The 27,985-nt window shown below is 47.7% G+C and overlaps 3 protein-coding genes across 19 annotated transcripts in view; 2 read left to right on the forward strand and 1 right to left on the reverse strand.

Annotated features, from left to right (window-relative positions):
* Nucleotides 1-7,874, forward strand: part of LOC111853376 (proton myo-inositol cotransporter) — a 34,250-nt gene extending 26,376 nt beyond the window's left edge. For 2 of the 5 annotated variants that reach the window (XM_072708991.1, XM_072708990.1), the window contains 7 exons: nt 3,203-3,366; nt 3,449-3,569; nt 4,553-4,678; nt 5,015-5,130; nt 5,214-5,366; nt 5,616-5,788; nt 6,553-7,874. In XM_072708991.1, the coding sequence (XP_072565092.1) occupies nt 3,203-3,366; nt 3,449-3,569; nt 4,553-4,678; nt 5,015-5,130; nt 5,214-5,366; nt 5,616-5,788; nt 6,553-7,008 (1,309 nt within the window). In that variant the 3' untranslated portion in view covers nt 7,009-7,874. Of the gene's footprint in view, nt 1-3,202; nt 3,367-3,448; nt 3,570-4,552; nt 4,679-5,014; nt 5,131-5,213; nt 5,367-5,615 lie in introns of all 5 variants that reach the window. The other 3 variants (XM_072708995.1, XR_011989270.1, XM_072708998.1) reach the window with 3 other exon arrangements.
* Nucleotides 7,726-18,175, reverse strand: LOC111853375 (uncharacterized). 11 transcript variants are annotated; one of them, XM_072709024.1, is made up of 14 exons: nt 18,063-18,175; nt 12,281-12,320; nt 12,009-12,144; nt 11,710-11,827; nt 11,466-11,529; nt 11,131-11,271; nt 9,966-10,090; nt 9,755-9,891; nt 9,629-9,686; nt 9,499-9,550; nt 9,299-9,332; nt 9,142-9,215; nt 8,333-8,936; nt 7,726-8,136 (listed from the first exon to the last, which is right to left on the reverse strand). In XM_072709024.1, the coding sequence occupies exons 3-14, from the start codon at nt 12,121-12,123 to the stop codon at nt 7,916-7,918; spliced, it is 1,743 nt and encodes a 580-aa protein (XP_072565125.1). In that variant the 5' UTR covers nt 12,124-12,144; nt 12,281-12,320; nt 18,063-18,175; the 3' UTR covers nt 7,726-7,915. The 11 variants fall into 11 exon arrangements, 9 of the variants coding, with proteins under 9 accessions (XP_072565125.1, XP_072565120.1, XP_023685943.1 ...); XM_072709019.1 differs by lacking the exon at nt 18,063-18,175 and adding an exon at nt 15,232-15,356; XM_023830175.2 differs by lacking the exon at nt 18,063-18,175 and adding an exon at nt 12,421-12,893 and having other exon boundaries at nt 9,299-9,329.
* On the forward strand, nt 15,546-27,915 carry abcd2 (ATP-binding cassette, sub-family D (ALD), member 2). 3 transcript variants are annotated; one of them, XR_011989272.1, is made up of 11 exons: nt 15,546-16,475; nt 16,582-16,762; nt 18,086-18,207; nt 20,817-20,976; nt 21,754-21,848; nt 22,533-22,678; nt 23,526-23,671; nt 24,306-24,390; nt 24,503-24,628; nt 25,052-27,097; nt 27,182-27,915. XR_011989272.1 is itself a non-coding variant. In XM_023830172.2 (10 exons), the coding sequence occupies exons 1-10, from the start codon at nt 15,546-15,548 to the stop codon at nt 25,260-25,262; spliced, it is 2,202 nt and encodes a 733-aa protein (XP_023685940.1). In that variant the 3' UTR covers nt 25,263-27,915. The 3 variants fall into 3 exon arrangements, 2 of the variants coding, with proteins under 2 accessions (XP_023685940.1, XP_072565105.1); XM_023830172.2 differs by having other exon boundaries at nt 25,052-27,915; XM_072709004.1 differs by lacking the exons at nt 15,546-16,475; nt 16,582-16,762; nt 18,086-18,207 and adding an exon at nt 18,284-19,021 and having other exon boundaries at nt 25,052-27,915.
* The last annotated feature ends 70 nt before the right edge of the window (nt 27,916-27,985 follow it).

Genomic DNA, 27,985 nt, shown 5'->3' on the forward strand with positions numbered 1-27,985 from the left:
AGAGCCAAAGAAGCTGAGAGAGTGTGTGTGTGTGTGTGTGTGTGTGTGTGTTGTTGTATACAGTCCAGATGAAGTACAGCAGTGTGCACTGAAACATCATCACCTGTCAAGTGAGAGTTTAAGAGCATCTCCAGACACACCGCATGTTTGCTGGTTCTTCCTTTGAAACCTTATCATTCGTGTGGATATGGGATTGTCCTTCTGCTGATAACTGGCTAGATTTATGAATAGTGTGCAAAAATGAAAAACTTGCTTATGCGGTTTTGCATTTGTCCTGCTTGTTTTATGCTCTGTTTCGAAAGGTGTTGGTGAAGCATATGGGACCATCGGTGCTCTTCGGCACAGAACCCAAAGCCCTCTTTTTCACCGTTTTTTTTTTTTTGCTCTGTCATTCCTCTGTGGTTTGGTTTTATGAAAGTTTTATGGTTTTATGAGCGGCCTCTCTTCAGATCATAAGTGAATGCAGAATCGTTAAAGACGGACCAGCAGGGGGCAGTCTGTGGAGGGGGAGGCTGACCCCAGGGGCTGCTGTCGCTGTCACGGAGTACCTGTCACAGATAGCCTTGTTATTTTCACTATCCCAGCACACTCCATTTCACATGGCTTTGTTTAAATTGGCTCTTTGCCACAGCAACTTTCAGTTAAAACTGTAAAAGTAAAATAGCACTCTTAAATAGTAAGGGCTGGATTAATCTTGACAGCGAATGGAACCCTGTGGTATCTGCCACAGATCTGTGCTTAGCTGTGGTGTATAATTAGTGAAATATTTTTTCCAGAAAAGCCAGGACAGTTAAAGCAACCTGATGCATCTGTATTTGGCATATTTCTCTGTTTGGATGCCGATTTCTGTAGGTGTGTGTGTTTCATAATCTGGTCCTCGGGCACCTGCAGACAGTCCACATTTTTGCTCCCTCCCTGCTAGCTCTGCAAGTCCCTTGAAGACTGGATTGAGGGAATCTGCCTTAGGTAATCGCTTTTCACTGCCTGTCTGCCCCATGGACTTCTCATCTCTCATACTGTCAGTCTACTCTTTGGCTCCCAAATAATGGATAAATGAATCCAGCCTGGTTCACTGGAACTGTTGGTTCTGAGAATGGTGCTATTTAATTTCAGCGGGGCTGCGTTGCCTCAGGACGATGCTGTTTGGTTTCATAGGGGCTGCGATGCCTCAGGATGATGCTGTTTCGTTTCATTGGGGCTGTGGTGCCTCAGGACGATGCTGTTTGGTTTCATAGGGGCTGCGATGCCTCAGGATGATGCTGTTTCGTTTCATTGGGGCTGTGGTGCCTCAGGACGATGCTGTTTGGTTTCATTGGGGCTGCGGTGCCTCAGGACGATGCTGTTTGGATTCATTGGGGCTGCGATGCCTCAGGACGACGCTGTTTGGTTTCTTTGGGGCTGCGATGCCTCAGGATGATGCTGTTCGTTTTCATTGGGGCTGCGATGCCTCAGGACGATGCTGTTTGGATTCATTGGGGCTGTGGTGCCTCAGAATGATGTTGTTTGGTTTCATCGGGGCTGTGGTGCCTCAGGACGATACTGTTTGGATTCATTGGGGCTGCGATGCCTCAGGACGACGCTGTTTGGTTTCATGGGGCTGTGGTGCCTCAGGATGATGTTGTTTGGTTTCATCGGGGCTGCGATGCCTCAGGATGATGCTTTTTGGATTCATTGGGGCTGCGATGCCTCAGGACGATGCTGTTTGGATTCATTGGGGCTGCGATGCCTCAGGACGACGCTGTTTGGTTTCATTGGGGCTGCGATGCCTCAGGATGATGCTGTTCGTTTTCATTGGGGCTGCGATGCCTCAGGACGACGCTGTTTGGTTTCATAGGGGCTGCGATGCCTCAGGACGATGCTGTTTGGTTTCATAGGGGCTGCGATGCCTCAGGATGATGCTGTTTGGTTTCATTGGGGCTGCGATGCCTCAGGACGACGCTGTTTGGTTTCATTGGGGCTGCGATGCCTCAGGATGATGCTGTTTGGTTTCATCGGGGCTGCGATGCCTCAGGATGATGTTGTTTGGTTTCATCGGGGCTGTGGTGCCTCAGGATGATGTTGTTTGGTTTCATCGGGGCTGTGGTGCCTCAGGACGACGCTGTTTGGTTTCATCGGGGCTGTGGTGCCTCAGGACGACGCTGTTTGGTTTCATTGGGGCTGTGGTGCCTCAGGACGACGCTGTTTGGTTTCATTGGGGCTGCGATGCCTCAGGATGTTGTTTGGTTTCATCGGGGCTGTGGTGCCTCAGGATGATGTTGTTTGGTTTCATCGGGGCTGCGATGCCTCAGGACGACGCTGTTTGGTTTCATTGGGGCTGCGATGCCTCAGGACGACGCTGTTTGGTTTCATTGGGGCTGCGGTGCCTCAGAATGATGCTGTTTGGTTTCATAGGGGCTGTGGTGCCTCAGGACGATGCTGTTTGGTTTCATTGGAGCTGCGATGCCTCAGGACGACGCTGTTTGGTTTCATCAGGGCTGTGGTGCCTCAGGACGACGCTGTTTGGTTTCATTGGGGCTGTGGTGCCTCAGGACGACGCTGTTTGGTTTCATTGGGGCTGCGATGCCTCAGGATGATGTTGTTTGGTTTCATCGGGGCTGTGGTGCCTCAGGATGATGTTGTTTGGTTTCATCGGGGCTGCGATGCCTCAGGACGACGCTGTTTGGTTTCATTGGGGCTGCGATGCCTCAGGACGACGCTGTTTGGTTTCATTGGGGCTGCGGTGCCTCAGAATGATGCTGTTTGGTTTCATTGGGGCTGTGGTGCCTCAGGACGATGCTGTTTGGTTTCATTGGAGCTGCGATGCCTCAGGACGACGCTGTTTGGTTTCATCGGGGCTGCGATGCCTCAGGACGATGCTGTTTGGATTCATTGGGGCTGCGATGCCTCAGGACGACGCTGTTTGGTTTCATTGGGGCTGCGATGCCTCAGGACGACGCTGTTTGGTTTCATTGGGGCTGCGATGCCTCAGGATGACGCTGTTTGGTTTCATTGGGGCTGCGATGCCTCAGGATGATGCTGTTTGGTTTCATTGGGGCTGCGATGCCTCAGGATGATGCTGTTTGGTTTCATCGGGGCTGCGGTGCCTCAGGATGATGCTGTTCACCTCTAGGTTCCTATCAGGGCCTTGTGCTTTTTTCAGCTGAAGTTGATGAGCTTGTGGTTATTTACTTTGTCTAAAGCCTCTACATTTCTACCCCCCCAGGTACTACAGCGCCACCATCCTGCAAATGTCAGGAGTGCGAGATGACAGGCTGGCCATCTGGCTGGCCGCGGTCACAGCCTTCACCAACTTCCTGTTCACGCTGCTGGGGGTGTGGCTGGTGGAGAGGGTGGGCCGCCGGCGGCTGACCCTGGGCAGCATCGTTGGTACAGATCCCGCTAAATTCGTCTTCACGTTTAAAGCAGTTAGGGTGATGCTGTTCTTGCCGCAGCTGTCATTCTCCTTCAGGAACCTGTCTGAGCCTGATCCTCCTGGCGGCCGGATTTCTCCTGTCTGCCCAGAACTCACCCCCCATCACCCTTCACCCCACTGACCCCTCCCTGCAAAACTCCACCTGCGCACAGTACGGGTGAGGCCTGTGCCGGACTGCCTCTGCAGGGGGCGCTCTCAGGACAGCATGGGGATGCATCAAGCACCCAACCACATACATACACACATACACAGGCACGCACACAGTGAAAGGATGCATGTATGATGATCAGATTCATCTTCAGGGAGCTTTGTTTTTATATACCACCTATCCATAAAGGCTTAACCCGGATTTAACAAGAAGAGCGAGTGTGTTACCAGCAAGTAGCAGAACTTAACTGAGTCAGGATGGACCTCGTCGGATTGAGTTGAGAACGCAACAGGTGTTCCCGGTGGGTGTAAATTATGAGTATGGGCACGGGAAATGAAGAGGATATACCAAATATTTGTGCCAGGGAGGAGGAAGATTCATTCAGTTTTTGGTCCCATTAAAGATGGCTGCTAAGCCTCTCCCACACCCTTACTTATGGGCATGTGGGTCGGATCAGATCCAGAATCAGATCATCAAGCAGAGCAGTTTGTGTTGCCTAAAGAACAGCAATGGATGGTGAAATTTTCACAGCGTTGCCATGGTGGGGTTTGGAATTGTTTCCATCTCCGTGATGTTATGAAATGATGAATGCAGTGCCCCCTTGTGGAAAAAATGGACATCACTGTAGGCTCACCTGAAGCTTATAGCATTAAGTGCGTTTGGAGAGTTTTTAGACAGCAGTATATAATGGCACAGAGGGGCCCAGGTTGTCCTGTGATCTGAGATCTAAACAGAAGGTGCCGGAATAGCAAGGCAGGCTGCTTGTTTACTGTGTTTTATCAGGAAAGGTTTAAGTCTCTCATAGGCACAGACACACACACACACACACACACACACACACACACACACACACACACACACACACACACACACACAGGGCAGCTTGAGCTCTTTTTTCACAATTGAAATTGCAAATACAACTCGGGGTGGGGGGGCTGTTACCCCTTCCACAGACTATAAAATTCATATCTTACCCCCCCCCCCCCCTCCAGGCTGTGCGAGCCCTGCATGCTGGACCCACGCTGTGGCTTCTGTTACCAGGAGAACGGCACCACCGTCTCCACCACCTCCTGTGTGCCCGTCAGCGTGTCCTCCACTGAGGAAGCAGCGTGGGGCAGGTGAGGGGGAGGCAGCCTGGCTGGGTGGGGAGGTGTGGGATCTACCGTACCTCCAAGTGCATTCCCTGGGATCTGGGCTTGGTGAACTTCTCCACACTCTGCAATTTTTAAACGTCTTTGTTCCTGCACTTGAGCTTCCTCCTGTCACGGAACACGTGTTGTGTGCTTCAGAAGGGAGCCAAACACACTTAAAAGGCACACAGACGCCACACAAGGCCGATTCTCACCAAGCATCTAATTCTGCTTCACGCCGCTCTCCTGAGCCGCCTTTACAGCAGAGAAACGGGCATATTGGTTTGCTGGACATCTGTTCTGTTCTGTTCTGACCACACACAGGTGTAGCAACATGACCCAGAAAGACAGCGTCTACTGGGCCTATAACTACTGTCCCACCGCCTACTCATGGATGGTCCTCCTAGGCCTCATCTCCTACCTGGCCTTCTTCGCCCCAGGTAAGAGGCTTTGGTTCTGTTCTGGGAAGGCCTGATTTCAGATCATTCTGGAATTTATTCCTTGTTATTCGACCCTCTGATAGGAATGGGTCCTATGCCTTGGACGGTGAACTCTGAGATCTATCCCCTGTGGGCCCGGAGTACCGGAAATGCCTGCTCTGCTGGTGTCAACTGGACCTTCAACGTCCTGGTTTCACTGACTTTCCTCCACGTTGCTCAGTACCTCACCTACTATGGTACCTGACCATGACTGGACTGATTCACATCTTGCATGAGTAGATTGAGCTAAATAATGGTATTTCCATCCACAATAATGTTGTGTTTTGCTGAGGATGCAGATATCCTCTTATAGGCACTTGCTGCTTCCATTTGTGGTGGATGTTGGTAACTTACTGAGGAACTCCTGTCCTGGTCCCCTGGTGACTCTGTCCTTCACCCTTCCCCCCCCCGCCTCCCCCCGCCCCCCCCCCCCCCCCACCTCACAGGTGCATTCTTCCTATATGCCGGCCTTAGTCTGCTGGGCTTCCTCTTCATCTATGGCTGTCTGCCCGAGACCAAGGGCCACCGGCTGGAGGAGATCGAGCTGCTGTTTGAGAATCGGCTGTGCACGTGCGGCGCATCTGATTCGGACGAGGGACGGCAGATCGAGTACATCAGGGTAAAAGGAAGCAACTACCACCTGTCAGATAACGACGCCTCTGACGTGGAGTAGTCCGGTCATCACCTTCACACTCTCCTTTCCAATCCGAGGCTTTCTTGGTACGACACATGATGGGTTTGGGGTCTAACTTAAGCCTGCTTCTAGTCTGCCTTACAGTCGGTGTCCCATGATTCATATTCCATAGGGCTGGCTGGGCTCCAGCATCTGCCAAAATGTGCTTATTGTCCAGTATAAATCAGTGGAGCGGCTCAGTTGGGATCGATGGCCAAACGGAACACGGCCTCTGACAGAGAAATTCAGGACCCAGACAAATATCAAAACACAGGGATTGAGGCCTTCCTGCCCAATGAAATGAAATCATTACCAATAGCAGCTCGTAACACAAAGTGTTTTGTGTTGATGTGTGTCTAGTGCTCCTCTGAAGCAGATCACTGGAGTATTTCTGTATTAACTCACTATACTGTATATTTATCAGTATTTTACATTGGCTCCTAAAGATGAGTTTGTGGACCACAGAACATGCCGTTGATTCCCGGGAGCCGCTCCTGCCAGTCAGACACCCTCATCACTTGGGAACAGTGTGTGGTCTCATGGCTGATCTCTGGTTGGTGGTGCTATGGAGTAGTTTGCCATAGTTCGACTTGGTGGCTCTGGGTCTCCTGTTCATTGTATATCTCGGTAACTATGACCAAGCATAGACACACAGTGAGGAGGAGGAAACACTAGGGGATCATGGATTTAAGGAGTGTTGAATTTTCTAGTCTCGCTTGGAGCTGGCCTACTTACACCACAGAGTCCTGGAGGCAGACAGTGGAATCGCATATATACACGTAAGTAAAGCGATGTGGCCGGCAGCACCTCCCCCTGAGGTAAAACTGCCGTTAAACGTGTCCGGCTGGAGAGTCCCCCTCATCAGCAGCTGTCCTTGTTTGTTTTGCAGCTGCAATAGTCGTTACGTTTTTCAGAAAGCCAGAAGATGTGTGTTCCAGAGAGGATGCAGAAGATATTTTTGTATGCAGCACACAGAACACACTATACTCCTAATTCAATGTTTACAACTCGTCTATCAGTCGCTTCACGTGCATTCGTACACTCATACTGTTTTTGGCAGGAAGTACTTTGCCCGTTTTAATTTTCTGTCTTCCTCTGTGGCCGTGTGTACAAACCAAATCGTATATTTATTCTTTAAATGGCATAGTTTAATATTTGTGTGTTAAATGTTTAGAGTCCTGTAATGATACATTTAACATATATTACAGTTAGGAGATTCAGTCCTAGGTGGTGTTTACTGTCCCCCTTAAACTGTCAGGTATTCATGGTTCAGTGCCTATCTCACTATATTGTTGAGTTAGATTAAATGATGTGCTTTATCTGTGACTGGAGATTAGCTTTTGCCAAATAAATCGTGGAAAATGTATTCACCTGCTCAAGACAATGTGCTGTTTTTTGGCCTATAACATGTAGGCCTTGGGTTCTGGGGTCTTATACTCACTGTCACAGTAATTACTGCTAAAAGCAGGGAAATACAAGGCTTTTGGCAAAGTGAACTTAAACGTGATGTAAAAGCACAGAGCCAGTAACAGCAGGACAGACTGGTGGGGGTATTACAGTACTAGTGATACTGGTGATGAACTGCCACTTTCTCTTTTTCACTGGTATCGACTTAGTGTCCTGAACCTCCTTATGCAGACAGGGATCATCAGTCTTACTGAGGAAATGATGCCTTCAGGTTGCTTTTATTTCTGAATATTTAAGATCATTTTTAGAAATGTGGGACAGTGTTGTTGAAATGACATAGAACTATGTAATGAAGTATTTCCTATGTTTGTTCATGGTGGATAGTTGCACTTTTCATATATAAAACAAATGTCTGAATAATGTGTTTGTACAGTTTATGAATTAGAGGAAAAGAGATGACATATCAGTGCTGTAAATTGATTTGTTGCTGTATGTTTTATTAGATTTTAACTTTGTATACAATTGCATAAGTTCATGAAATGAGATCACTTGAAATTGTACATGAGAAAGTAAACATTAATTATTTCGCTGTATCTGTTCCTGCTTTAATAAAAAAGTGAACTTGCATCATGGCAGATCTCTCATTTGTCAGATGCACGCCTTCCTTCACCGCGACGTGTCATTCTGCTTCATCTTTACCAGTATATCCGCAATCTCGTGCAGCGTGGCAGTCTCTTCCGACTCCCAGAATGCTCTGCAGCCCTCACTGAGGTGTTTGCTCTCTGCTGTGCTGCTGCCTCCTGCTGGCTCCCAGGGCAGGTGGTGACTGATCCCAGCTGAGCTCTGCGAGATCCCTGCTCCCTCATGCTGTTCAGTGTTTGACTCCTCTGCCCATCATGGAAGGTGAACCCCACACAGAATGAGTTCCAGCTACAGCCCATTGTGCACTAAACACTTCTGATTTGGAGCACCTTTTAAATTACAATTTAAGCATAACTGTATGCTACTGTAACACCTGTACTAATTTGTCTGAAAGCAGCAGCTCCCCAAGGTACCTCCATGGGCTACATGTTACATTTTTACCTGCAGTACTGATGACATGGATCCTGCTGGAAGGTGGTTCTGGAAGCTCCTCAGATTTGCAGAAACATTCTGTCCCTCTGGAGAGAGATGAATGTCCTCCTATACCAGACCTCAAGTGCTCTCTGTGGCTGTCTGAATTCCAGACTGATTGCAGGTGCTGCTCAGCTTGAGCAGGGTGCCCTCTGCTGGCTGAGATTATTACTTCAGGCTGAACAGGAAGTCGGTCAGTTTCAAACTGGATCAGGCTGTATGTGCCGTGTTTTTGCCCCAGGCTGCACTGTATAGAAACATCAGACCTGCAAGGTCCATGGCTGCTGTCGGTTTGTGTTCCTGCTTCCTTTGTCTCAATGGGGTGTTTTCTTCGTGAGTGCGGTGTCAGCACAAGCTGACCCTCCCTAGTAGTCTTCCTTGGATGTGCTCCTACCCTGAGCTGACTTGGCTGCTCACACCGGCTGTCAGTGGCACATCTCTGATTCTGCCTCGTGACACCTTTACGGTCATCTCCACCCCCGTGCAAGTGGGCTGTAAGCCTCAGAGCAGTAGGTGTCTCTATACAGATGGAGCTCTGTGAGGGGCTGCTCTGATGCCACCAGGAGTCTTCCTCCTGATACAACATAAGTCAGTTTGCACAGAAGTTCCCACAGTGCCCTGGACTCCCGGGATGCACTGAGCAGCATGTGGAGGGTGTTAAGCTTAGGGGCATGGTCACATAGAGCTCAGCAATCATACCTCACAGCGTGCATTCAAAAGGACCAAAAGTACAGATGCAGATATGCAAAAGGGAAAGTTGGCTTTAGCGGCAGACTTACATCATCAGTGTCTGTGCTGAGGAAACCGTCTCTGGATGAACAGCTTGGAGTTCCGCAGCTGTTGAGCTGGTTTCCTGTCATTATGTAGTGAGGCTTTTATAATAACCAAGCACTCCATAGAAATTCCATAGAAAAAAAAAGTAGGCATAAAACTCACGTCCTGCCAGCTGTCTGGTGTTTTCAGAAACCTGCTTTGGTATCAATTCAAAAATTGCATATTAATTACTGCTGCATGCAATAAAGAAAAGAAATTCTATTTGATGCACAGATTAACATGATGAGGACCGAACTGTAGTCTAGCCTCTGGATTATCTGAATAATTTTGGTTCTGATAATGCATAAATGTTTAACTCTTACCTGAGACCAAAAACTATAATCAAAGCATCTGCTTGTTGGTTTGTTGAAACTCCTGTGCAAAGAAGAAAGCAGTGAATGTAAAGATGGACACTGCTCTTTCCTTTACATAGAACAGAACCACACTACTCACTGAATCTCTGCAGAATTAAGCTGTGTTTCCTCCTCTTCAGATTCAGCAGCTGTGAAGGCTTATATATCTCATTATTAAGAATGAAAATGAATCATGCTGTCAAGTAACGGAATAAGCAGTTCATACCATAGCAGCTTGGCCTACTCTGGTGAAACTCCAGGTCAGACAACTGTTTGTGGTCCTCCTCTTTATCCAGGGTGAAGCCAAAATGGCCACTGACCTTCTGCCTCACTGACCTGCTTTCTTCTGAACAGCTGTGTGAACTGTCACATAAATGTTTAATGACCTACACAAACAGGAATAAATGTCCACAAACAAGTACTGTTTTCTCATTCACCATGGCTCCACGTTTCCAAACTGTACTCTGCACTCCGGGCTGCTCAGCATCTGTTGTGACCAACTTGATGATTTGATCCAGGGACTCTGCTCTTCAGCGATTCTTGGCTGGGAGAAAGGTACAAACTACCAAGGAGTAAAACAAAGTTAGAGAATGTGAACACTGCATGACGGAAGGGTTTAGGAAGAACAGAAATTCACCATAAAGTGACATACTATGCAAAGTAACAGCGGGATCGCTGAGTACTGAGTGCGTAAAAGTCGCTCAATAACTGCGGTGATTCAAACTGCAAAAATCGTGCGCTGGGACCTTCATGGAATGGGCTTCCATGGCCAAGCAGCTGCATGCAAGCCTCACATTACCAAGTGCAATGCCAAGCATCAGATGGAGTGGTGTAAAGAATGCCACCACTGGACTCTGGAGCAGTGGAAATGTGTTCTGTGGACTAACGAATCATGCTTCTGTCTGGCAGTCTGATGGACAAGTCTGGGTTTGGCAGATGCCAGGAGAACGTTACCTGCCTGACTGCATTGTGCCAATTGTAAAGTTTGGTGGAGGAGATAATGGTATGGGGTTGTTTTTCAGAGGTTGGGCTAGGCCCCTTAGTTCCAGTGAAAGGAACTCTTAATGCTTCAGCATACCAAGACATTGTGGGAACAATTTGGGGTTAGGCCCTTTTCTGTTCCAACATGACTGTCTATGTGCACAGAGCATGGTCCTTAAAGACATTGTTAGGTGAGTTTGGTGTGGAAGATCTTGACTGGCCCATATGGAGGCTCCATTGAACACCTTCAGGGTGAACTAGAACTTGCAAAATTGAAAGCCAAGCTTTCACGTCCAACATCAGTGCCTGACCTCACAAATGCTCTGCAGTATGAATGGGCAAAAATCTTGTGGAAAGCCTTCCCAGAAGAGTGGCAGCTGCTATAGCTACAAAGGGTGCACCAGTTCCATATTGATGCTTATGGATTTAGAATGGGATATCATAAAAGTTCCTGTAGGTGCAATGGCCCAATGTCCCAATATTTTGTCCATATAGTGCATAATGTTTGAGGAATGATGCTATTGCTAACTTATTCAGGTTGACTGTCCCTCAGCTGACCATACACATAAGTTGGCTTGGGCATTAAATTAGGCTCTTCTTCCCATGCAAAGGACCACCCACCTCTGGCCCAGGCTGAATGCCAAACTTTTCGGACAAGGACTCAGGTTTACATGCTGAGAACAGGCTCAACGTGTCCGTGACGCCATGCTGGTAATCGGGAACGCTGCTATCGGAAAAGCCGGATTCCCACACAGGTGACAGCTGGCAGTAACAAGCGAGCATAGATTGGGTTACATTAATTCAGGAATAAAAAACAACAATTAGTATAAAATAGCTTAAAATTATACTTCTATGCCTTGTAGGTAGTTATTTTACAGGTTTGACGGTTTTTACTGAAAAATTATTAGAAATACACATATTACACCAGAGTGTTTTTTGTGTTCAGGACTCCTTACACGTCCGTGATTCTGTGACTGCGATGTGTGACGTGTTCTCCTTCTCAAACCTAAGCACTGGGCCCTAAAATAGTAAAAAGACAAATTTCACCTTAACACTGAAAATTAAAATGTCAATTAAACCATGTTACAAGAATACACAAAGTAGGAGGTCTGTGTTATGAAGCCTAATAATGCTTTAAGCTTTAAAGGTAAGCTAAGCATTTCGCTGGGCCGGTTCAGGAGCAGCCCAGCACTGAGGTACCTCTGCTGAGGGGAGTTTTCTTCAAGGCACAACGCCGATGGGGAGCAGGGGCTCATGGGCAATTCTATGGGGTTTTTAGGTGCCTTTACGTTCTTGAAGTAGGTTATTTTAGGCTCACCTGAAATTCACAGGTTAAAAGCTCCAGTACGTCTTTAATGATAGCACAACGACAGAAACGATACCAACAATTGACATCGATAATTATTATTAATGTGGAAATATACATTTTTGTTTAAAAGTTCTTGTGATAAATTGTGGAATATGTTCTGCTTGAACTCAGATCTTTGGCATTTTCTTACAGTGATTTTCCTTCTTGGTCGCGATCTGATTCACTACCAACATGGTGACAAGATCCAAACTCCCTGCGCCCTGCGGAGCTGCGGGCTGCCCCGCATGCTTGGTCCTCCGCTCCATCTTCCTCCTTTGGAAGAACTCCTAGGAGACACGTCAAAGTGCATCACAGTGAAGGGGGTTGAAGGAGTGAGTGCTACATTTAAAAAATAAATAAATAAATAAATAAATAAATAAAAACGGCATCTCGGCGGCTGCTGGAAGCGCGGACATCACCGACCCTCTGCTTCCTCACGTCACTTTTCACCAGGCATCGATCCCTAGAAGACAATAACTCATCTTAATACGTATTTTAAATACAGTGATGCGTGGCTGTTCATATCCAGTAGGTATGAAGGACAGATTATTTAAGTCTTGTACCGTGAGCCGCCCACCCAGTTCATGTCACGTAGTCGGGCCGGTTGATATGGTTCCGTTAGCTCTGGCGGCTCCGCTAGCTTAAACAACCCGGTTAGCTGCGTTTTGCGCCTCGGTAGCTAGCAGCTAATTTCCTCATTTGGCTTTTCGACGGTAAAGTGTTACGTTTACATTAAATATAAACAAATGTCGGCGTGTTTCGGCGAAGTTGTGAGCAGTAATGTCGGCGTATGTGAAGCCGGCGGAGTCACGGCGAAATGTGGAGTCTGACTACTCGTGCTGCACCGGCTCGTGCGTCTCCGTACATCACTGCCTATTGCGCGTGATGAGACTACGGGACTGCGAGATACCGCTGCTACTGTATTACTAATCGTAATCATAATGATGAATCCGTACCAAAAGCAGTAGTGCCAGCATCACGCCCCCCTATCATCATCATCACCATCATAAAGTAATCGGTCTAAAATGTTTATTTTGCTGTCACATACCAAGGGCATACCCTAAACTTAACGACATATTGCTACCTAATAATAAAAGGGACATCTTTAAATTTTTAACTGAGATCCTAAAAAGGGAACTGTTCTGTTTTTTGAACAAGGTAACGTGGTAAACAACCCCCACCCCCTTCCCCCAGGTAAGCAGTAATAATTGAGATGCTTGTAAATGTCAACCACGGTAAAGGTGGTTTTATATTTCACATTTAAGCAACATCCAGACTTGGCTGTTAAGGGACTGCTGTACTAAGAGTAGTATTGAGAAACTATATTATAGCTGTCATAACATCACTAAATATTAAGCTAAAACAGCTAGTGTCCCTGCCTTTATACAAATACATAGAAAATCAATTGTGAAACTTCTAAATCTTGATTTTGAATAATTTTTAAAAAAGCTTTTACCATGACCCTGGATGGATTTATCTATTTAATCAATAGCTCAATACATACCTTCTAAAAATAACACAATATGTTTGTGGATACAAGACATGTAGACCAATCTGTTTTTAATTTGAGAACATTGTGAACTGTTCTTGATCCATGACATATACCATCTCATCTAAAATGTCCCTGGTTTGTGGACAGTAGTCCAGCAACCAGGCACATTGCAGTCTGTATTAGATATTAATAATACATTTGATTTATATAGCGCTTTTCAAGAACCCAAAGACACAATAGATAAGGAGAAGACAGCACACACAGAGCACAGCCACACAATACTAATTGCTAAAACACAAAATATACAATCACATAAAGCAGCGTATGTAGACACTGGTCTAGAAACTGTACAGAAATATCACAGTGATTCTTAAAGGGTTCCTGCTAGCGTATTTAAAAATATACATCCTGTCCTCCAGGGTTTCGCTTTAAAAGCTATGCCAACAGAAACAGTTTCAGTATGAAATTAGCATGTCACCTTGACTCATTTATGGGCTAATGGTAAAATGCAGTGTTATACTTCTGCCTTACAGTAATACTGTTCTGCAGTCAAGTATATAAGGCCTTTGATATTGGGAAACAATATTTATAGCTTGTAAATTTAAAATGTACATTCTAAGCATTGAAGATCATTAAATAAAATACACATTCATGACTGTTTCATATAATCCATGTGATTTTAAAATCCCGTTTACAACTAAATTAACTCAGATTGAATATCTTATGCCTCATTCAGACTCATCAATTTGTTTTTGCCAGCATGTGACTCGGCCTGGGACTTGAGCCAGTCACTGTCTATGGAAGTTAAAGATTGCACGGTGGGTAGCTCCCATTAAGACTCCATGGTTGAGGGTTTGAATCCCAACCCTGCTGTATTTGTATGGAGTTTGTTCTCTCTGTGTTACGGAGGTTTCTCAATACATGTATCTAGGTGAGATTGCATCTCTATATCACCCATAGTGTGTGTGTGTGTATGCGCTGTGTGAAACGTTGTAGCCCCTCCCCTAACTTCCCCCAATAGACGAGCAGTTGGAAGATGGATGGATGGTGATATAAATATATATATATAGCTACAAGCAGGAAATAGGGAGTACAAGCAGCATATATTTACGTAGCAAAAATTCTCTTGTCAAAAGGCCTGAAGATATATAGACATATTTGTAGTCAAGCTCGGATTGTGCTATTTATACAAAATTTAGAGCAATGTTACAGTTTCAGCTTCATCACTGAAATGGTCGTGAACTCTTTTTTTTATTTATAGTGAGTTCATACTGAATGTATTGTAAAATGTCATGGTTTATTTCAGTGCCCCAGCAGAGCCAAATTCTGCAAAAATTTTAAGTGCTGTCCAAAGATGCCCCCCCTCCAAAAAATACTATCTTTCACAATAATGAATTAGCTTGTTAGGGCCATAAAGGTACAGTTTAACAAATCCACTTTTCAAAACATTACAGTGCCACCAATAACCCATGGCTGGGAAAGAAAACATCTACTAGGCTACTTCAGAAATGTCATGCCAGCTGAAATAGATGGGAATATGACAAGCTGATCAATCTACTAGCTGTACAGAGCTATCACAGAACAATGTCAGAAAAATGAGCTATACAAATAAAATTGAAGTGAATTAAATTGAACTGTCTATTTTTGTGGTCAGCAGTTTGGAGCTGTTTTTGAAAGTTTTGCCAAGTAGGATGCCAATGACTGGACCATCTTTCCACCTGAAACCAGTTTTGTCTGTAGGCTACATGGTTCATCGGCCGTGGTCCAAACGTCGCATACAATTAGTGTGTTCTGAGATATAGTGACATCTTCTGGCCACTTTGTTTGCATCTGAGATCAGCGGGGTGACTTTAGATCAGACCTTTCCAGCTCTGTGACTTACGGGTTTTTGCGTTGAGCATCCCTTTATTAGAGCGGCCGGGTAAGACCGTGGCTGTCACACTGGAGGGGTGGGTTTGTCACGGTCTCAGCCAATCGGCGGCTCCGGGGGGCGAGGCTTCGCGGAGCACCGAGCGGAATCAGCCAATCAGCGACCCAGGGAGGCAGAGCTTCGCGCCGCACCGTGCGCCGGCGTTCTGCTCGCTCCCGGTGCAGTCCGCTGCGGAACTGCTGTGGATGCTCCAGATGGACAGGACGCGGAGCAGCGGGGGGGATTAACCACGGCGTTTTTGTGTCCCCGGTGAGTATCGTGGAAAAATGTCCAGCATTTTGCACGCAACGTCCAAAGCAAAATGGAACCGGTCGGCCGCTGCGAAGCGGGCTGTCCTCTTGGTGGCCGCTGCGTACGGGGCGAAGGCTCTGTACCCCATCATCTGCAGACGGATCCGCGCGAGGAAAGACCCCCGGAGCACCGTCGCCGCACCGGTAGAGGAAAACGGCTCGCTGCTGCCGCTCTCTGCCACCCCTTGCGCCCGGTCCCCCGCCGTGAACGCAGAATTCTTCCGGCAGATCGCCGAATTGGCGCGGATCCTCTTCCCCCGGCTGCTCGCCAAGGAGGTCGGGCTGCTCTGTCTGCATTCGGTGGCCCTGGTCTCTCGGACCTTCCTCTCCATCTACGTGGCCGGCCTAGACGGTCAGATCGTGAAAACCATCGTGGAGAAGCGGCCGCGCAGCTTCGCGCTGAAGCTGATGCGCTGGCTGCTGGTCGCCATCCCGGCCACCTTCGTGAACAGCGCCATCCGTTACCTGGAATGCAGGCTGGCGTTGGCGTTCCGGACCCGCCTGGTGGACCATGCCTACCGGACCTACTTCACGGACCAGACCTACTACCGGGTCAGTAACATGGACAGCCGGCTGGCGAACCCGGACCAGTCTCTCACAGAGGACATCATGGTGTTCTCGCAATCGGTGGCGCATCTCTATTCCAATCTGACCAAGCCCATCCTGGACGTACTGCTCACCTCCTACACGCTGATCCAGACGGCCCGGTCCCGGGGCGCCAGCGCCAGTGGACCCACCCTGCTGGCCGGGCTGGTGGTGTTCGTTACCGCCAAGGTACTGCGGGCTTGCTCGCCGAGGTTCGGGCGGCTGGTGGCGGAAGAGGCGCACCGACGGGGACACCTCCGTTACGTGCATTCGCGCATCATCGCCAATGCCGAGGAGATCGCCTTCTACCGGGGCCACGCGGTGAGTCACGGCCGGTGCATTAACGAGCGGCGCACCGGAGCCTGGCTGCGTCCGCCTGCCGCATCTCCTCCCCCTATGCAGCACCGTGTCTCTCCTCTCCACCCAGGTGGAGATGAAGCAGCTGCAGAAGTGTTACAAAGCCCTGGAGGAGCAGATGAAACTCATCCTGTCCAAGCGCCTGTGGTACATCATGGTGGAGCAGTTCCTCATGAAGTACGTATGGAGTGGCAGTGGATTGGTCATGGTAGCCGTGCCCATCATCACAGCCACCGGCTTCGCCGATAGCGGTGAGTCCGCCCGCCGCGGCGCTTTAAGAAGTTCCCACACCGGTAAAACGACTGCGGGGGAAAACAGCGCCTTCGATGTGTATTTTAGCGAAATGACGCGTCTATTATCCGCGAAGCCGCATAACTCATAATGTGCTTTGATTTCCTGGGAGTGAGTGTGTCTGTGTGTCTTTAGCATGTGTGTGTGAGAGTGTGACGCACGGGATGCACATCTGGCCTGACTGAAACTTCGCCCACCTTCTGAGATTATAATGAAACTGTGAATTTATTTAAGTAATGGTTTTTGAGTCATAAAGTGACCTTTCCCCTGTAATTGTATATCGAGGATTATATCCGGGAAATTATATCAAGTTTCAAAGCCCACAGGTTTCTTAAATATGTGGATATTTGCAGACAAAGCAAATATCCACTATTTAACATTTTAAACGGAAGGTCAAAGTCTTACTGTGATAAAGTAGCTTACAGATGGGACTGATGGCCTTGGGTGTCATAGCTGTGGTCATAGGGCTGAACAAATGGGCAGTGTTTACCTAATTAGTTAGGGAAGTGCGCTTGTGATCAAAAGGGTCCTGGTTTAAATCTCCATTCAGCAAGGTACCCCTCCCAACGCACTGCTCCCCAGGCACCTAAATAATAGCTGCCCACTACTATGTGTTAAATGTAGAGGGCACGTTTTGTTGTGGTGTGTTAACCAGGACGGTTTTTCCACATGCGTAGATAGCTTGTCATTCCTCATCATTCATCATTCAGCCACAAATGATCCCCAGACTAGTGTCACCAAGCAGGGGTGACGCTGGCATTGAGAGCGATACACTTTTAGTAGTGCTGCACATATGTGGAAAGTTTGGCTGATACCAGTAACCAATACATAACCTGCTAACCTGTGAGCTCCACATATCTGTAGTGACATTGATGATGGTGACGTTACTTCAAAAGATCTCCTGAATGGGTGTGGTACCTTGGGAGACTGTGACGAGGTTCTAAGTGGCAAATGAGCCAACAAAACCGTTTACCCCCCAGTACGGAAAATGGCTGATCATTCAATGGAATCCTCTACGTTATTTTAATATTTGTCTTTTAGCGCCTGTACTGCAAACTATGAATATCTACTAAAGTCTAAAAATCAGCTGACGAATCGAACCGATGCCGGTATCTTTATTTTTGACGAATATCAGCCGATACTGATATGATAACCAATATATCGTGCATCTCGAAGCGTTTGGCTGTGATTCGTCATTACTTCTGTGGCTGGATAGAAGAAAGAGCCATCCATGGGTCCTGTGAATAAGCAAAGGTTCACCTCGGGGACGTCTTCTGTTGCAGAGCTCGCCGACGGCCAGACCCAGGTGCTGGTGAGCGAGCGGACAGAGGCCTTCACCACGGCGCGCAACCTGCTAGCGTCCGGCGCCGACGCCATCGAGAGGATCATGTCTTCATACAAGGAGGTGCCTCTGTGTTTTTTGTACTTGGCTTCCCTCGTGATGTGATCGGGGGGGGGGGGGGGGCATCCCATCACCCCTACCCCCGGCAGAGAGGTGTATCTCTGAAAAACAGAATATGACACGTCACTTTATGCGGTCATCAAAAATTAGACTTTTACGAGGGATAGAGAGTGAATTAAACCCAAGAACTTTCCAGTGGTTTCATATGTTTGTTTGGTGATCCATCTCCCAGCCTCTTCCTGCCATCTTCCACAACAGGACTCCATAGAGATCACCATTTCATTTGATGTCTAATTTTGTCAGTGGTAAATGCTCTTTGGTGCCGGCAGCTGGAGACGCCGCAGTGTCCCCTGATGCTTTTTGAAGAGCAGTTCACTTGATGCTCAGACTGCAATGTCATCATGTTGAACGAAATCAGTTTTGTGGTAAAAGCACCCCCACTCCCCTCCACCTCATATCTCCCCCCCAGAAGCACTGCGAATAGATCCAGTGTCTCCCTAAACAAGAGTCAGGGGTGAGCATTTGGCATCGGTTTTGTCCTTAAATACGACATTAAGGCCCCTACTCACAGCACGGTCTGTGCCCATGGCCCTGAGAAAGCACCTTATTTAGGGCTTATTTTTAGGATGTGGGTCAGTGCTGTGAAATGTGCTGCCGGCTATTTTTGGGATTGCCTCTGAATCGGAGAAAGAGACCAAGTTATACCCGTGTGGCTTTCCCGTGAGCTGCAGTTCTAAATGTTAGTGTGCTAAATGCTAACGTGCTAAACGGCAGCATGCTAAATGCTGAAGCAGAGGTTTGGGTTCTCCAGGGGAAGGTAAATCACACGCTCTGCAAGGGGGTGTTCCTGTTTCGGCCCTGTGGGCTCTGCGGTCATGGCTGTGTGCGTCTGTCAGTGCATCTGTCAGTGCATCTGTCTGTTAGTGTGTGCCCATGTTTGTCTTTTTGCATGTGTCTGTGTGTGTCTTTGTGTGTGTGAATTAATGTGTGTGTGTCAGTGTATGCATGCATGTCTGTGTGTCTAGAGGTTTTACTTTTTTGGGGAAGTCCCATTTAAAAAAGTAAATCCACAAATACAGCAAAGTGAAAATGAAAGTCCAGAACGTTTCCTTTAAAAACTGCAAGAGCAGGTTTAAGGATTATCAATTGCAATTGCAGCGTGTGTGTGAGTGTGTGTGAGAATGAGTATGTGGTCGTGTATGTATTACATTGTGGGGACCAGATGTCCCCAAATCTGTGACTGCAATCAAAAAACAAAAAATTCCAGAAGTCTTGTATTTTGTTTCGTTACTGATGATTAAGGTTAGGGCTGGGTGGGGGTTAAGGTCGTCATTGTTGGGGTTAAGGTTTTCCACTAGAAATGAATGGATGGTCCCCACAAAGATATAACAAAGATACAAACGTGTGTGTGTCTGTGTGTGCATGCATGTGTCTGTGTGTGTGTGCGGGTTTGATGGGGACGGCACCCCCTTCTGCACACTGTGCTCTGAGAGATCGGCACTGAAAGCTGCACTCGGCCTGTTCGTCTGTCCAGCATCACAAATCGGTGCCACTATCAGAACGAGATCCTGGCCTGTCCTGAATAAGCCCCCTGTCTGCTTAACATGCAGCAGAGGCGAGAGGCCCCCGGAGGCCAGCCCACGTCCTACATGCGCGGCCCAGGCCTGTACTCCCGGCGCATAACAAGTGACCAGAGAACGGATCTCATTGGTAGATTGGGATCGCCGTGGTGACAGGAGCAGGAGCAGACGCCTGCATCCCAAAGAAGCATGCCTCTCTCGCTCCACAGCACCTCGTTACTCACATGGACAAAAGGAAATGGTGAATGTAAAGCTTTTATTGGGGACTGGTGATTCTCATTATTAAAAGGAGTTAGAAAATGACTGAAATCTTTAAGCTTTGTGGCATGGAAAATGGACTTCAGGGTAAATGTACGGGCAGTGCTGTTTCCGCATATTCCCACATTTCCAGGTCCATTTTCCGGGAAGCTTTTAAGGCTCATTAAAAGAGCCACATAAGCGGTCATCTAGGCTCATGTAAACGCCTGTGGATTGGTTGCCGAAGTGTCACATGGCCACACGCCTTGCAGCATGGAGTCCCTTGTCTCCTGGCTGAAGCTTCTTAAATGGGGGAAAAACTCCCAGGCAGAAAAAGCATATAATTGGGATCCTTCTGTTTCGTCACCTGGAAACGTTGGCTTTGCTTCTTCATGTCGGCTGGCACTTTTTGAAAAGGACGTTGATGAGGAGGAAACCCTTCGGCCCTTGTGTGAATGTTAATCCCTGAATCGGCCTCCTGTCTCTAACTGGTTTCACACCTTTGTATGTAAATACCAACATTCACGTTGTGATTCTGTGCATTCTCACGCTGTTCCAAATTTCCGCTAAATGTTAATAGAGGTTACTGGCTGCCAGTGCACGGAACTGATGAATCTCATCCCATCATCACACTATTCCATGAATGTTTTCCCGTGTTGAGAGTGTGTACACATTGCAGGTCATGTGACCGTACTCAGAAACGACCTGCTCTGTCACAATGACCTCGCTTCCCCAAATGACCGAAATGCTACTTGCCTCTGGGTTGCCTGACCGCACGTTCCTCTCCCCTAACAGGTGACAGAGCTAGCCGGCTACACGGCCCGCGTGCACAACATGTTGGCTGTGTTCGACGAGGTGCAGCAAGGCATCTACAAGCGGGCAGCAGTGTCCCAGGCGGGGGAGGGCGAGAAGAGCCCAGTGCCCATGCACATCGACGGCCCCCTGGAGATCACAGGTACGGGCAAGAAACGTGCATGTGAGATTCAAGGAAAGTGGACAGACAGCAGACAGAATTACCGGCACATAAACACAGCAGCAACACAGTTCGAACACAGCAGCAAATGCAAACAGGGTGAAACGGCCCAGCAGGTATAACGGCGTCAGATTGTTCGTTGACTTGTCCACCTCCTGAGGGGATGCTGAATGTAAAGAGAGAGATGGCAAAGTACACAGAGAGCATCCCAGAGGACCAGGCCGTGTCCCCCCTATTCCAGCTGCTGACATTTCGGTTATTATTCTAGGCAGCTGAATGATGATGGTCATCGCTTTTCATGAAGGGTGCTATCACTGTAGGTACTGTGGTTACGTGGCCCATCCAAAAACCAGCTCATGGGAGTTTTACTTACACAGAAATGTTCTGGGGGCAGAAGGAAAGATGATGTCTAGGTCCTGCCTCTTCTAGTTGCTTGGACCCACCCCCTCCACAATCTGGTTATCTCTCTGAATCAATAATTTCTCATTCTGCCCTCAGAACATTCTTGTGTAAGTAAAGCTCCCACAAGCCAAAAACAAAAAACTTGTACCTTAAAGGTCTTCTGTTTAGTGACCTGCACACTGTTTCTTTGTTCACATTCTATCATTATTGTATCAGACACATTATTGACTGGGTGACCTTTCTGATCTTTTTGTTTGAACATTTATTATAGACATTTTTCTTCCCACAAGAACTGGAAAAAACAATTAGAACAATTTTTCCTTACTTCTATAACAAAAAGTGTTGATATTCCAACAGGGAGAGTTGTCGACGTGGAAAAAGGTATAACATGTGAAAGTGTCCCCATAATAACTCCCAACGGGGATGTCGTGGTGTCCAGCCTGAACTTCAAGGTATGGACTGGGAGTGGCAACAGCATGAATCCAGGAACTTCAGTTATACTCAGTGTCAACCTCCAGATAAACCAACATGCCTGTCTTTGTCTCTTTCTATCTGTCCCTCTGTCTGTCTGTGTCTATGTCTCTCTCCATCTGCCTATTTCACTGTTTATCTGTGTCTCTGTCTCTTTGTGTCTCTGTCTGTCTGTGTCTCTACCTGTCTGTCTCTGTCCGTTCATCTGCCTGTCTCTCTGTCTGTCTGTATATGTCTTTGGCTCTCTCCATATGCCTGTTTGTCTGTCTGTCTGTTTGTGTCTCTTTCTCTTTGTGTCTCTGTCTATGTCTCCATCTGTCTGTCTGTGTCTTCGTCTATGTCTCTGTCTGTCTCTCGGTCTCTGTTTGTATCCATCTCCGTCTGTCTCTCTTTCTGTCTCTCTATCTGTCTATCTGTCTGTCTTTCCATCTGTCTGTGTCTCTGTCTATCTGTATATGTCTCTGTCTGCTTGTATGTGTTTCTGCCTGTCTGTCTGTATGTTTTTATTTCTGTCTGTTTATTGGTCTATATGTCTATCTGTCTGCCTGTGTCTTTGTTTCTGTCTGTCTGTGTCTCTGCCTGTCTGTATTGCTCTCTGTCTGTCTGCCTGTCTGTCTGCCCGCCTGTCTGTCTGTATCTCTGTCTGTCTGTGACTCCCCCTGCAGGTAGAGGAGGGGATGCACCTGCTGATCACAGGCCCTAATGGCTGTGGAAAGAGCTCTCTCTTCCGCATCCTCAGTGGGCTGTGGCCAGTGTACAATGGCCTCCTGTACAAGCCATCCCCCGAGCACATGTTCTACATCCCTCAGAGGTAGGAAGGCATCGTCCCACCCCAGCCGCCATATCGCCCCCGGTTCCCCTGTGCCAGAGCCTCCTCCGGTTCTTCCTCTCCGTACCCAGGGAGTCCACCTTGCACTCCCATTTGCACCCAACCAGAATCAGACTGTGCTAGCTACTCCTGGAGCTAAACAGCCACTGGAGTAACTGGAGCCAGTGACGGCATCCTGACAGTGGAAACCGGAGCCCGGGGTAGTGAAATAACGGCCTGCAGGGGCCTGGGCAGCAAGAGCTCGAGCTGAGTAGTAAATATTTAATATACAAATACATGTGGGTCAGCCGAAAGCAGATCGCTGAGGTGGCTGCCTGTTCCCAGCGAATAGGAACCTGAGCCACGCCGTGCCGGTGCATTTCTGACCAATAGGAGGCCGAGGATGTGGCCTTGGTCGATGAGCTCTTTTGATAGATGGGTCGTCAGCAGATTCACACGGCTTGGTTATTCCTGTTAGATATCAGACAGCTCTGCAGGCAGACGCCAGACCCTATGAAATACATGCAGTACCAGTCAGAGGCTTTAACACCATTAGTGCCACATACAGAAGGGAAGGGAACCGAATGGAAATGGACTGAGGAAAAATATTACATGACAAAGCACCTAAATAATAGATCTATATAATATCTAAATAATAGACTGATCCTAATAGCCACCAACAAACTCTGGGCACTTGAGATGTTTCAATCTTCAAGTTCCCATGGAACTCTCCCACACTGCTAGAGAACCTCCTAGATCATCTTCTCCATTCTTCAGAGAGTCCTGGCAGAGTACTTACACTGGCTACACTGAGAGACATTTCATTTGTTCACTCGTTCTTCCTATCCAGACCTTATATGTCCCTCGGAACCCTGCGAGACCAAGTCATCTACCCCGACACGGTGGAGGACATGCACACCAAGGGGTACAGCGACTCGGACCTGGAGCTCATCCTGGACATAGTCAACCTCAACCACATTGTCACCCGCGAAGGAGGTACATTCACACCAGTGGGGCTTCATAGCCCTTCATCAGTAATGCTGAGAAAATGTTGAAAAAGAAACACTGATATAATGTCAGACATTGGCTGTTCAGGGAATGAGGAGATACAGCTGTTTAGTTGCCATTTTCACCCAGTTCAGTGACCTACATACATTGTTGGGCATTTCAGGTCCATAAACTACAAATCCAGATCAAGATTTTGTTGCTACCAACTAGTTAAGTTTGAAGATTCACAGTCACAGAGTACTCAGCTGGTTGGTAGAAACAACATCTTGTTGGACACCAGTCAGCCTTGAAACCTCTGGTCTCTGACTCAGACTGCAGGTCTTGTAAATTGCGTTCAGAGTCTGTCACACTGCAGCATCACCGAGTATAACGTTACCGAGGCGATGATCCTGGATGACGTTCGTCGGTGTCTAAACCTGGAGCATTTATATAGGTCTAAAGGTCCTGAGGGCTGAGCTGAGGAGGTGTGGGTGCCGTTGGCAGCCTTGGTGTTGGGGGCTCGGCTTGTTTGTGCTGAGGCGTCTATAAATATGCGCCTACGTAGGGCGTCTCGCTTAAGGAAGCATCATTATCTGGATGGGTGGAGGTGTTGGTGACACATCTGATCTTCTGCGGCCTCCAGGTTGGGATGCAGAGATGGACTGGAAGGACGTTCTCTCCGGGGGAGAGAAACAAAGGATGGGGATGGCCCGCATGTTCTACCACAAGTAAGAGGAGCGTCCGGCGGCGTTCTGACCATGTCATATAGCGGCGTACTGCGTCAGAAGATAACAGATGTTTTGAGCGGAGAGTGGGCGCTGACCCTGTCGAATCCCACAGGCCAAAGTACGCCCTGCTGGATGAATGCACGAGCGCCATCAGCATCGACGTGGAGGGCAAGATTTTCCAGGCTGCGAAGGATGCTGGGATCTCGCTGCTGTCGATTACCCATAGGCCTTCTCTCTGGTGAGTAAACTGCGGCAGTTTCAGAATCCTTCCTTAGGCATTCTCCTCAGCTTCAGGTGGACCTGGGCACCTTTATCAGTGGGTGCCAGACCAAACACCAGAAACAGGGGTAACGTGTGGTTCAGTGCATTTAGGATGCTGTGCCTGTGATCAGAATCCTGGTTTGAATCTTAGGGTCTATAGAATGATTTAATCATTTGGCCCTTCAGCAAGCTCACTAACCCACAATCGCTCTAGGGACCGGCTGTCCTTGTTTTCTAAAAAAACTATAAATCCTTTCAGATCAATGTGTCTTCTAAATAAATAAAAATGAAAATGGACACTCCCTATCCCCCCCGCGAGGCAGCAGTTGTGCGTACCTCCACTGTCGCAGAGAGGTTGGGGTAAATTGACAGCTCTCTGCGTCCTCTTCCACGTGCCCAGGAGGTACCACACGCACCTGCTGCAGTTCGACGGCGAGGGGGGCTGGCGTTTCGAGCAGCTGGACACGGCCACCCGGCTATCGCTGACCGAGGAGAAGCAGCGGCTGGAATCACAGCTGGCCGGAATTCCCAAAATGCAGCACAGACTGAACGAGCTCTGCAAGATCCTGGGAGAGGATTCGGTGCTGAAGACGGCGCCGTCCGCCGAGTGACAGGCGGATGAGTACGGCACCAAGGCCCGGCATGCTCCATCCTAACGCTTTTAGGGAAGTGGAATCAGGGATTTCAGGAAAACCACTCTTAGGATTTTAAATTGTGAATGTGATCGTTGGACATGCTGAGAGTGACTGGCCTGTTTGTCCCTTACCCATCAAACCTGTCCTCTTGATGGCTGTTATTTGGACCGGAGGTTGTGGTGTGAGCCTCGTTCACGCGCTCGTTTCATTTATATTTCCTTTATACTGCTTGGTAATATTGTTTCAGACGCTGACTCCATCGTCTGGGTTCTGTGATCCTGAAACACCGTGTCGTCTCTGAGCAGTGACCCGCTTGGAGTGTCAATGTGACAACAAACCCATTATAAGTGAAGATAGATCGGTGGTAGAAGGAGCATTCACTAGTGACACGGTGAGGGCCAGAAGGTCACTTCACCTGAAGAGCTGCTGTCCCTTTAGATGTCACATGTCCAGAAACATCAGGCTGCTAGCCTGCTCCCTGAAAGCTCCCATCTGATAGGTCCCTTTCATGATGTGTCTAATATACAGTCCCATCTGATTGGTCGCTTTCATAATACAGTCCTGTCTGATAGGTCACAATGATAATCTATCCACCATACAGTCTCGTTTGATAGGTCACATGTCCAGGACACATCCACTATGAATTCAAATAATGTTAATAAGTTGATTAGGTACACCTGCTTCTTAATGCTAACAGCCTGCTCATCCAAACAGCCAATCATGTGGCCGCAGCTGAATACATACAGCACATAGACAGGGTCTGTCTGGCTAAGCATTACAACAGCTAAGATGCCTGACCTAAGCGATTTTGCTCATGGCGTGACTGTTGATGTACAATCGTGGTAGTCCCAGACACGCACCACATTGTTCAGAGTTTACAGAGGATGGTGCAATAAACAAAAAACTCCCAATCAGGGGCATGAACACCATGTTAATGAGAGAGGCCAGAGGGGGGGTTAAAAGCCAACAGGAAAACCACAAGGGCAAAAATAAAAAACTGAGTAAGACAGTGACGAACGGAAAGGCATCCATGATCACACGATCCACCAAGACTTGAAGTGGTTCTGGAGAAAGGGGTGTTTGGCATTGTACATGGTACCAGCTAGGTGTCCCTAATGAAGCACCACGGTATGGGTCACATGGTACAACGCCACACCCCCAAGCCCCTTAATTAGCGAAAGTCAGCAGGTGCTAATCTCTGTTTCAGCTGCTCCACCTGATGTCATGTTTACAGGCCTGTGTTCTTGAGAATGAGGAAAGCAGGACCCTTTTCTGTGACGCGGTCAGCGGGCGACTTTGCCCATTTGATGCTCATCCCTCATGCCCTCCTACAAATTCAGAATTGTCCCACAATAGATCATAGTCTCGATGTCGCACGACACGAAACTCACTGTTGATTTTTAGCATGTTAGCCATCTTTGTGGTTCACTGTTGCAAGTCTTGTATAGTTCCTCTTTTGAATTAGAAACTAGTTTTTAAGATACTGCCAAACCATTTTCTTTCTGTTTCGATTATGCAGTTTTGTGCATTTTAATTATGATAGCTGTTTATCATGTAATATCCAGAATCAACCCCTGTTGTTTTTTGTCTGTTATGTAATGTTTAAGCATTTACATCATCTCAGATTGTGAGACTGAAAATGTGATCATTTTAATGTTATTGTTGAATGATAATTCTTATTACTGGAGAAAAAAAAAACATTTTTGTTCATGTAACAAAAGAATTTTAGAATAGTTTGCTTGAATGAGGCAATGTGAATGATTAGAAAGACCGGCTACCCACCTGTTCCACACCGTAGTGTGTTCAGTGAGGTCATTTGGCCTCCCGTCCCACACCGTAGGGTGTTCAGTGAGGTCAGTTGGCCTCCCGTCCCGCACCGTAGGGTGTTCAGTGAGGTCAGTTGGCCTCCTGTCCCGCACCGTAGGGTGTTCAGTGAGGTCAGTTGGCCTCCTGTCCCACACCGTAGGGTGTTCAGTGAGGTCAGTTGACCTCCTGTCCCGCACCGTAGGGTGTTCAGTGAGGTCATTTGGCCTCCCGTCCCGCACCATAGGGTGTTCAGTGAGGTCAGTTGGCCTCCTGTCCCGCACCGTAGGGTGTTCAGTGAGGTTACTTAGCTTCCTGTCCCACACCGCAGGGTGTTCAGTGAGGTCATCTACAATCCTGGACCAACTTTTACTAGCTAAAAGGTGCTGAATTATCGTGACAGCAGAGAAACACTGGAAACAGCTCACTGTCTTCTGTTACCCACCAGTTTTACCCAGTATGAGGCCCCCAGCCTCAGCAGATTCGTTCAGCAGATTGCTGTCTGGGTGACGCCAAGCGGGAGATTGGCTCTTTCGCACGCTGACTGACAGAGTCATGCTTATGGTCTGCACTGTATATGAAAGAGTCTCGCTGCTTCTCACTATAGGAAAAGTAGCCGCTGTCAGCCACCATGAACAATCTCAGACACAGCCGTCATTCAGCACGGACATTTCTTCATGCTTTACCTTGATACAGGCACATCAAAAAGGACATCTAAACATTTATTAAGGTTTAGCCTGAATGTGAAACTGCATCGGGGGATTGAGATATGTGTAAATATTGCTTTGCCATGATTTTTGAATAAATGCAAGAGACAACACGGTTATTTCTGAAAATCTTCAGCGGGAATTCTGTCTTGGGGGGTGCTTTGGGTTGGGGGGGGGGCATGTAAAGCC

The sequence above is a fragment of the Paramormyrops kingsleyae genome, chromosome 1 (genome assembly GCF_048594095.1).
Source record: "Paramormyrops kingsleyae isolate MSU_618 chromosome 1, PKINGS_0.4, whole genome shotgun sequence".
NCBI classification, from domain to species: domain Eukaryota; kingdom Metazoa; phylum Chordata; class Actinopteri; order Osteoglossiformes; family Mormyridae; genus Paramormyrops; species Paramormyrops kingsleyae.

Excerpts from the sequence above, each read along its gene's own strand:
- LOC111853375 (XM_023830174.2), bottom strand. The coding sequence starts at position 12,443 with ATGAACTGGGTGGGCGGCTCACG. Across the intron at positions 11,828-12,008 it reads GACCAAGAAGGAAAATCACT|GTGAGCCTAAAATAACCTAC; the intron begins GTAAGAAAATGC and ends TGTGAATTTCAG. Across the intron at positions 9,216-9,298 it reads CACCAGACAGCTGGCAGGAC|GAAACCAGCTCAACAGCTGC; the intron begins GTGAGTTTTATG and ends ACATAATGACAG.
- abcd2 (XM_023830172.2), top strand. The coding sequence starts at position 15,546 with ATGTCCAGCATTTTGCACGCAACGTCCAAAGCAAAATGGAACCGGTCG. Across the intron at positions 20,977-21,753 it reads CGGCCCCCTGGAGATCACAG|GGAGAGTTGTCGACGTGGAA; the intron begins GTACGGGCAAGA and ends ATATTCCAACAG. Across the intron at positions 22,679-23,525 it reads ATGTTCTACATCCCTCAGAG|ACCTTATATGTCCCTCGGAA; the intron begins GTAGGAAGGCAT and ends CTTCCTATCCAG.